At 42.0% G+C, this 10376-nt stretch overlaps 2 protein-coding genes across 29 annotated transcripts in view; one reads left to right on the plus strand and one right to left on the minus strand.

The window, feature by feature from the left end:
• Nucleotides 1-2767, minus strand: part of PHTF2 (putative homeodomain transcription factor 2) — a 202469-nt gene extending 199702 nt beyond the window's left edge. For all 28 annotated transcript variants that reach the window (XR_009494148.1, XR_009494147.1, XR_009494146.1 and 25 more), the window contains exon 1: nt 2667-2767. The gene's annotated coding sequence lies outside the window, so the exon portion shown is untranslated. The remainder of the gene's footprint in view (nt 1-2666) is intronic.
• Nucleotides 2768-3218: 451 nt separating this feature from the next.
• Nucleotides 3219-7071, plus strand: TMEM60 (transmembrane protein 60). The gene is given in 2 exon segments (NM_001076988.2): nt 3219-3396; nt 6385-7071. A coding segment is annotated over 1 exon segment (402 nt). The 5' UTR covers nt 3219-3396; nt 6385-6434; the 3' UTR covers nt 6837-7071.
• Nucleotides 7072-10376: the final 3305 nt, after the last annotated feature.

The following is a 10376-nucleotide window of genomic DNA, read 5'->3' on the forward strand; positions in this document are numbered from 1 at the left end:
ACTGCTTAGATGTGAATTCCACCTCTAAACTTATCTGATAAATCTTGAACACATGTGTTAACTACGTTAACTCATAGGAGGACAGTAATCACTGTAGCCACCTCTTTTAGGATTATAACAATTAAATGAGGCAACACAGAGGCAAATGAACTATTTTTTTGATCCTCATTTTTTTCTACATGCTACCCTAAATTTTCTTCAGCTCAGTCTAGGGAATCCTTTTTCATTATAAATTCTTGAAATGTTGGTATTACTCAAGTCATAAAGAAATAATAATTCCATTTGCAGCAACATGGATGGACCTACAGACCATCATACTGAGTGAAGTCAGACAGAGAAAAACAAATACCACATGATATCACTTATACGTGGAATATTTAAAAAGGGTACAAATGAGCTTATCAACGGAACAGAAATAGTTACAGATGTAGAAGACACCTTATGGTTATTGGGTGTAAAGGGGAGGGATAAATTAGAAAATTGAGACTGACATATAGACACTACTACATATAAAATAGGTAATAAGGATTTACTGAACAGCACAGGAAACTCTACTCAATACTTATAATAGCCTACACAGGAAAAGCGTCTAAAAAAGAGTGGATATATGTAAAACTGATTCACTTTGCTGTACACCTGAAACTAACAACATTGTAAATCAACTATATCCAATAAAAACTTAAAAAAAAAAAATTCCTTGCAATTTTGAATGAAATGGACTAGCCAAAAAGGTTCATGGCTTAAAAATTGGTCAGGTCACTTAACTTGACTTTTATAGCCAACTGGCCAGTGCCAGTTTGGATTCAAAAAAAAGTTTATTCTTGGAAGCTTGACCATGCAAGAGTGTCCCCATTGTATACTTTATTTGCTCACCTCATTTTCAAGCCCTACCAGAAACTTTGAAAATTAGAACACAGACACTTTCTACTTTATTACCACCTAACTTAATACTGCCACCTCATGCGAAGAGTTGACTCATTGGAAAAGACCCTGATGCTGGGAGGGATTGGGGGCAGAAGGAGAAGGGGACGACAGAGTATGAGATGGCTGGATGGTATCACTGACTCGATGGACCTGAGTCTGGGTGAACTCAGGGAGTTGGTGATGGACAGGGAGGCCTGGCGTGCTTCGATTCATGGGGTCGCAAAGAGTCGGACACAACTGAGCGACTGAACTGAACTGAACTTAATACTACCTAGGATGCACACAGACAACTAAATTGTGAGGGAGGCATGTTATTTTCCCAACAAGAAAACGCTCCTGGAACCACCTGTGTTCTGGCCTCAGACATAACTCATTCTCCCCACACCTGCAAGATTTCTCTGGAATCTAGAGGATAAGTCACCGCACCGGACAGGGACTATCCACTGCCATCCCTTAAACTTAGCAGCTGTTACTCCAAAAAGGTAGGATTTTATATTGTTATGCTATTTTTATGGATCTTTAGGCTAAAGTGTGTAATTTCCAAATTTTTAGAATTTCCCCCTTAAAGCTTTTAAAAGCTATCAGTTTGGGGGAAAAAAAGTTTTTAAAAATACATAACCTCTTGAAATAAGAGCAAATACTAAAGCTACAGCCACAATCTCAAAGGGGGCGGGGGGGACAAATTTTCAAAAGTCTAGTTGGCTAAAGCTAAACAAAAATTATAAAATCAAAGTACCACAAATACCAGACTAATATCAAAGTAAGCAGGATATACTATTAACAAACTAAGCAAGTGTAAATGACAAAACACTTAATACAGTCACACGAATTTTTAAATTACTTGGTACATGTCAACAGATACTGAGATTAAGAAATTGTCCCAGATTCTGTAGTTCCCTACTCAGTACATGTTGTTTGTTATAAAGCAGGTCCTTTTTTGAGGGGGAGGGGGACCACACTAAAAATTAAAAGGGTATCAGATTACCGACAGAATACTCTCCAAAGTTCTAAAAGGAGACACTGCATTAGAAAGCCATGACCTGAAGGAACAATACCAAAACACTGGCTGTCAATATGAGACAGAATAAAATAAGAAAATGTGAAGCACGCCGATGGACCGCGGCATTGTTTCCAGACAAGAAATACCCCTTTAAGGCCCACGCCAAGGATTTCAGCACCCGCTCCGCAGTCAGTCCTGGAATCAGAAAACTGTTGCCCTCTCAGTGAGGGCAGGGCAGCGACCCCCGCCAGCCGGCTTTCAGCGCGCACAGAGTCGCCCCCTTCTTCCGAGCTCGCTCCTCCGGCCGCTAGCTGGCCGCTCCCCTCTGGCCGGGACTCGGCCACCCGCTGGCCGCACACGCCCTCGGACCCGACGCGCCCCCAACAGAACGCCACGGGAAGGAAGCGAAGGAGAGGGGCCTTGAGAAGGGGCGGGAGGGGCGGGAGGGGCGAGAGGCGGCGCTGCGATTCGGGCCGTCACCATCCAAGCTCGAGAACTATCCGGGTTCAGGAGGAGGAAAACTGAGCCTCCGCCGCCGGCCAAATGATAGGATCCCGGAGCGCAGGTGCCGGCGGCTGCCCGACGAAGTCACGGCCGGGAGGACGATGCGTTGACCCCGGAGCCCCCCACCTCCATCCCACTCGCCGCTCTCCTCCCTCATCCACCTTCATCTTCGGCTTATGTCAGAACCCAACGACCTCCACACGGCCCGCCCGAGCGTGGAGGTGATGCCGGCTCTTACCTTAGGAAAGGGCGCGGCGCCGCGCCGCTAGAGGCGGCTAGGGTGCGCGCGGGAGACACCGAGGCGAGCGCCACCGCCGCCGCGGGAGCCTGAGGAGTCACAACGAAGCTGCCCGCGGGCGCGCCGCCTCCAGATCCGCCGCCCCACCCCCTCTCCCGCAGGATTTTGCGCCGGAGCCTGCAGTCTCCGGGTTCTGACTGGTAGAGCCAGAGGAGGGGCGGGGCGCCCCGCGGGGGCGGGGCTGAGCGCTGCAAAGTCTAATTGGCATCTATAGGCCCAATGGGACCACGGACGCTCCCGGCTTTGCTTAGACTGACTTTCCTGCTAGCCCGTAGCAGTCAAGAGGCGGGCCCAGTGGCTTCTTTTATAGCCGTCATTTTGACAAACCGGATTGTACGAAAAAGTCGGTTGGTTCGCACTGGCGGCTGAATGGCCCAATTAATTCAGGGGAGGGAGCTTCTGAGCTCTCCGATTGGCGTTCTCTCTACCTATAGGAGAGGCCCAGGCGGTTAGACCCTGCCCCGGATGTGGGCGCGGCTCTGAGGTACACCCGAGAGAGCCTGTACTGTGGTCGTTTGAGGAGGAGGAATTTAAGTCCCTTTTTCTTGACTATCATGTGATGGCTTCTGGATTTAATGGGGGGAGAAGTGTGGAAAAGGCCAAGGATCCAAACTGGCGAATTTCCTGATCTTCGATCCCCTCTCCGCTCTCCAGACAGCGGAACTGCCGGGTGAGTCCAGGGCTCCGACGAGCCGGCATACCCCGAAGTGCACTGGCCCCCCGGCCCCTACCCTGTGTCTGCCTCCCTCGTCGCCGCGCCCATCCCCTCACCCTCCAGCCCCAAATACACCGAAGTGGCACCAGGCTTCTGTTTGCGTTGTGGATCATATCGTACAAGAACTGCGTTCAACTCCAAAATGCACTGGGCCCGCAGTGCAGAATGGGGGGAGTTAGGATAGGGCGCCGCTGTCGGACCGTCGGCGTTTGAAGTTGAACGGTAAGGATAGTTTAGGAACCCCCTTAGGAATGCCCTGAAGTTCTAGAGACAAGTAGGCCCGAAATCAGGTAAATGTAAGCAGAACGCTGTTCCTTTGAAGGATGGTCAGGTTGGCCAAGGTTGTTGAAGTAGGTACCTTTCGAAAGTGACTCATTATCTGGAGGAATTCTTTGTTGTGGGCTCATTAAGCAAAACTGTCTTTGGGATAGGACGAGTTCATATGGAAGTGTACTGGCAGTCGCGAGAAGGGAAATGCAAATAGTGTGGCAAGCACCACGGACAAGTTATCGGGTCCACCCACACCTGATACCGAGATGCTGGACCTGTGTGGGGGCAGGGCCCTTTAGATTTCCATTTAGGGGCAGCGCAGGTGTTAGGCGGATAGGCGGTATATACTTAACTGTATTCAGGTGCAAAACATAATCACGAATGAAAAATACTTTAAAAATTTTTGGAGTATGCAGCTTCCCCACCCTCCTTAAAAGAGAAAGAAGAGAAGTAGTAGGAAACAAATATAATAAATTAATGGAGATTTATTAATAAATCGGAGTTTTTTGTCATAATTGTACCCCAGCACCCATGATCCTTCAAGCATCATTTAAATATCAATAGAGTGCTTTTAGTGAAAGTGCACACAAAACTTTGTTGCATCCCACATAAAAAAAACTTGCAGCCACAAGGTTGTGTTTTTTTGCAGTCTTTTGACCTCCAATCTTAAAGCACCTGTTTTGAATGCAGTTACCCTTATTGAGTTACTACTCAGACCTATGTTGAGGGGGGAGGCGGAAAGCTTGACTCATTTAATGGCTGGCTGATAGAAGTTATGTTTAAGCAAATGTATTATCATAAACTTTTTTAAAAGTTAACAAAAACGGCCAGAGGGATTGGAAACTGGAATTGAGCAAATTCAATTTACAGTATGAAACCCATTTGTAGTTAATAATCAGTACACACCTCTCCACCTCTTCTTCCAAATTTGGTTCCACATCCCATTATAGCAGCCTCTGGCCAGGAAAGGACCAGCACAGAAAATGCCTTCCTGGGAGCAAAAGCATCTGTTTTTCATACTGCAGTATGAAGTATCTTCAAGCTAAGTAAACAAATTGAGTGCAAGCAGATGGGTTGTATAGAGGAAAGAAGGGAGCTCGGAGACTCAGATCATATATATATACTCTTGCACCATGATAGCTACCCACTGTTTAAAGTAGTAAAGATGTAACAATCAAAGTTAGTCCTAAAATATAACTACTTAAAGATGATAGGCTAGGACATTTGATTTATCTAGCTGGTTTCCTCCCTTTTTCCTTATTTCTTATCTTCCTGCATTTTTACTCCTGTCACCCATGCTTCTGTTACCATCCCCATTACCTGCTTATCTTTTCCTCTTGCCATCTCCTATGCTGTCTCATCCTCAATCTATCATTCCCCAGTGGCTTATTTCCTTTTGTTTATAATTTCTCTCCTTTACTGAAAATCTCTTCTTGATCCTTCATCATCATCATTGTAAGTCTTACCTTTCATTTTCTCTTCTCCCAGTGTTTCAGAGGAATTTATTCACCTGTTTGCATTTCATTATCTTCTGTTAGCTCCTCACCCAACTTCATGCAACCTTGCTTCTGACTTGCCATTCTGTTTACCCTTTTTCCAGATGGTCACAAGACTGATATAAAAATTGGAATAAATATGGAACATACTGTAAACCTGTATGTGAAGATTAAATGTGTTTATACTTAAGTATTACAGATTGATGGATTCCTATCAAAATTCCGAGTTTTTTAAATTTAGTGATTTTAGCATTGAAAACCTGGAAGGGCCAAATAAGAGAAAATATTTTGGAGAAGAAAATAGTAAGTAGATACTAGGCCTCCCAGATATTAGAATGTATCTAGTAACAGTGATACAGTACTAGTGCAAAACAGACATTGATCAGTAAGACAGATAGGAAGGTAAGAAATAGCTCCAATTATTAAACAATTTAGCATCTAATAATCACAAGTTTTTTAAGTGGTTTTGATTATTGAGTAGCAAGTAGTAAAAAAGCTATATACCACAAGCCAAAAAATGGGTATTACTAAAAAGTTTTAGACTAAGAAAATAGGTATTTATAACAACTTTGAGAAAATTTGATTAAAAAATGTAAGACCCATGGATTAAGCTATGCAAAAATCCAGTGTTACCAATGTGTTCTATGTTACTTAGCCCAGTGAACTCTGTACAATCATAGTTCTACTTAATGTTGTAATTTTTTTTAACTGTTCCCTCCTTACTAAAACTCCTCTCCTGGCTTTATACCACCCTTTCTTTGATTTTGAATGCTTTTTCTTAGTATTCCTTGATAATGAAAATTAATAGGTGTGCAAATGTACAAAGAAAGGTTAATTAAGAACATCCCTGAGGTACAGGAAAAAGATCCTGAGTGCCTGCATTTGTGTGAAAAACAAGAAAAGCAGGCTGTTTTTAAAACATCTTGAATAGAACTTATACCCAGTGGATATACTAAAAATTGTATTTTGTCACAGCTGTATGGAATGATGGATGTGATGTTGTCAAAGATGGCTACAAATTTGATGGATTATGAAAGGGAGATGATAAAGTGTTTTCAAAATTAGGAAATCTATGAGAGAAAAAGAGCCAGCTTTGTAAACCAGGAATAGAAATATTTTTTTTTTTTATGGTACCAAAATTTAAGATCTTGACTTTTTTTTTTTTTCCTTCTCTTAGGGTATATTTTCCTTTTTTCGACCCTGCAACAGCTTCTTTAAATTGTTTAAATGAGAATGTCCTTGGCTCAGAGAGTACTACTCACCTGGCTTTTCACATTACTCTTCTTGATCATGTTGGTGTTGAAACTGGATGAGAAGGCACCTTGGAACTGGTTCCTCATATTTATTCCAGTCTGGATATTTGATACTATCCTTCTTGTCATGCTGATTGTGAAAATGGCTGGGCGATGTAAGTCTGGCTTTGACCCTCGACATGGATCACACAATATTAAAAAAAAAGCCTGGTACCTCATTGCAATGTTACTTAAATTAGCCTTCTGTCTTGCACTCTGTGCTAAACTGGAACAGTTTACTACCATGAATCTGTCCTATGTCTTCATTCCTTTATGGGCCTTACTGGCTGGGGCTTTGATAGAGCTTGGATATAACGTCTTTTTTGTGAGAGACTGACTTCTAAGGACATCAGCTCATTTTATTGCTGTTCAGCAAGCTATTATTAAAGTGTACTGAATCTTTGCAAGCTTGAAGAATGCCAGAGAACTGAGAAAAATACCAAATGTAATTTTATACTGCTCCCATTAAAATAGTCTTGGTGACTTCTACTTGACCCCAAACTTAATCATTCAATATTTGAGTTATTAATACCCTTATTGTTCTATATGAATAAAGTTTGTTTTGGATCTTATGTTTCTACTTGACTCTTGAATAATCTGTTTTAAGTATGTGGTCAATATTAAAAGTACATAAACTAAGTAAAAGCCTTTAGTAAGTAAAGTAAAAGTAAGCAAAAGCCTTTAAAGTAAGTAAAAAGCCTTTAGTCTACACATTTGAATAGACATTTAATATATCATGGCCCCATTATGACCATGTAAATAGTCATTTGTGCTTCTCAATTATGAAGAAAACCTAGTTACTGAAATAACTGGGATGCCACTTAAGGTTTATATTCAGAAAGAATCTAAAAGTTTTGAGTTTTTTCATTTTTTTTATCTAGGCTACCTTCATTGTTATCTTCGCCTTCCATCTGGAACAAATAAATTAGAGATAGAATATTAAAAACTGAGCAGAAGCTTGCCTCTTCCTCATGTTAGGGGAACCATCCATCCCATTTATGTCAGGACAGTCCAGGTTATGCCTATTGGTCTGGGGTCTCAGGGACATAGTTCCCCTTTAATTCTTACAAGTGTCTTGGTTTGAAAAATTACAGATGCCCCTACATAGTACTTAAACAATTCCAGTGAAACATAGGTGGCAGTAGGGCTTCCCCAGTGGCTCAGAATCTGCCTGCAGTGCAAGAGCTGCAAGAGATGCAGGGTTGGATCCCTGGGTCAGGGAATATCCCCTGGAGAAGGAAATGGCAATTCACTCCAGTATTCTTGCCTGGAGAATCCCATGGAAGCAACTTAGCAGGCACATAGGTGGCAGTACTTAAAAGAATTCCGGAGTCCACAACCCTAAAGCAGGGTCAGGGTGATTATTTTTGCCTTATACAGCCCTCTTAGCTTTGGGAGTCTCTAAAGTAGTATTATGTTCATTTTAAAAATATCTAACAAGAAAATGATTTCTGGCTGCTAGTACTTGAGGGTGTTACTAGCTCAGTCGTGCCCAACTCTTTGTGACCCCATGGACAGTAGCCTGCAAGTCTACTCTGTCCATGGAATTGTCCATGCAAGAATACTGGATTGGGCTGCCATTCCCTTCTCCAGGGGATCTTCCTGACCCAGGGATCAAGCCCAGGTCTCCGCATTGCAGGCAGATTGTGTACCATCTGAGCCACCAAGGAAGCTTGAGAAGATTGCTTAGAGAATTTTGATCTAGTTCTCCCTGGTGGTTTAGAGGGTAAAGCGTCAGCCTGCAATGCAGAAGACCCAGGTTCGATCTCTGAGTCACGAAGATTCCCTGGAGAAGGCAATGGCAACCCACTCCAGTACTCTTGCCTGGAAAATCCCCTGGACGGAATAGCCTGGGAGGCTGCAGTCCATGGGGGTCGCAAAGAGTCAGACACGACTGAGGGAGTTCACTTTCCTTTCCTTTCTTCTTTGTGGACCGATAACGTGACAAAGTTTCAGACACAACACTACAAATTAATACTGCTTAACTCTTCATTTGAAACTACAGAGCTAGGTTAAATTAAAAAAAAACTGATTACAAATGTTTTCCTATCTTATAATTGGTATATATTAATATTTTGGATATGTAAAAATAGGATTAAGAAGGATAGTTAATATGGGGAACATAATGTTCCAAGACTTAACTAGGTATTCCTAATTCAGTTGAGAGATCTAAACTATTTGTCCCTGGAATCTATTAATTGGGTACATTCGAAGTAGAAGAAAGCTTTTGTGTATGAGAAACCAGATAAGATTTTGTAGTTTAGGAAAACCTGTATTTGTGAAAGCATCACAAAGTATAATCTCTCATAGAGAAAAGGAGAAGAAACAGCATCACATGCAAAGAATCAGCTAGGCCAGGAGTCAGTAAGGTTATTTTGTAAAGGGCTGTATAGTAAATACTTAAACCTTTTGTAGGCCATATAGGTTTGTCACACCTATTCAGCTTAGTTCATGTGGTAAGAAAGCAGCCAGACCCTAGCTCTGTTCCAATAAAACAGTTTATGGACAATGAAATTTAACATTCTATGATTGCCACATATCAAAATATTCTTTTGATTTTTGTTTCAACTATTTAAAACTGCAAAAACCATTCTTACCTTACAGGCTATACCAAAAGCAGGTAGTGCTCTAGATGTGACCCATGGGCAAAGTAGTTTGCTAACCTCTGAGCTATAGGCCATAAAATAAGCAAAAGTAGAAATTTTTATGACACTACTAAGAGGAGAGGTGGGGCTGGTCTCCAAGGAAAGGAAAAGAGGTTTAGGTAAGATTTGTATGTAAAAGGCAGCACAATAAGCAACTTGTTTACACTTAAGTATCAACCAATCTTAAAGTGTCTGAAAGAATCCCAGAAAGTAGAACTCCTCTTTCTTAATTTGCTCAGTCATGTCTAACTCTTTGCAACTCCATGGAGTGGAGGCTGCCAGGCTCCTCTGTCCATGGAATTCTCCAGGCAAGAATATTGGAGTGGGTTGCCATTTCCTTCTCCATAATTTGGTGTACTGCCACACTAAATAAGCAACTTGACATAGCAGTATTATTGATGTGTGCCTCCCTGATCTGGACACCAGATATTTTTGTTTTTTCCCCATACCACCAAGGAATTAACTCAGTTCTGACACTATGTGGAGATAGAAGATAGAATCATATCCCATAAGCTAAGGTTCAGTCTCAGAAGACTGCACATTTTCCTTCCCCTCCCAACTTCAGATGCCAATCACATTCAGGTTGTCACCTTGCTTCTGACCTACTTGCTCTAAATTGCAGGTTCCCATGACCCTCTCAAGTTTAATTAATTTACCAGAACAGCTCACGTAACTCAGAAAAACATTTTACTTACTAGAACACCAGTTTATTATAGGATATTAACTCAGGAACAGCCAGATGGAAGAGATTCACCGGGCAAGGTATGGAGAAGGGGTGCAGAGTTTCCATGCTCTCTGTGCAGACTACTCTTCCCCCATCTCTTCATGTTCACCAACCTAGAAGCATTCTGAACCCTGTACTTTTGGGATGTTATGGAAGCTTGATTACATAGGCATGATTAATTAAATCATTAGCCACTGGTGATTGAAATCATCTCCAGCCCTGGGGGAGAGAAGGGGACTGAAAGTTTCAACTCTAATCACTAGGTTGGTTCCCCTGGCAACTGGCCTCAAACCTAGGACCTTTCCAAAAGTCTTCTCATTAACATCAATTCAAAAGACACATTATTTACAGTTATCACTTAGGAAATTACAAGGGTGTCCAATTCCTGTGCAAGGAACAGGGATGAAAACTAGATATATATTACTTCTTAAAAGTCGTATCACCACAGTCTCAGTAATTGGGATATACTTTAAAACATTAATGAAAGACACAGACATGAAATTATACT

The sequence above is a fragment of the Bos taurus genome, chromosome 4, assembly GCF_002263795.3.
Source record: "Bos taurus isolate L1 Dominette 01449 registration number 42190680 breed Hereford chromosome 4, ARS-UCD2.0, whole genome shotgun sequence".
In the NCBI taxonomy this organism is placed as follows: Eukaryota; Metazoa; Chordata; class Mammalia; order Artiodactyla; family Bovidae; genus Bos; species Bos taurus.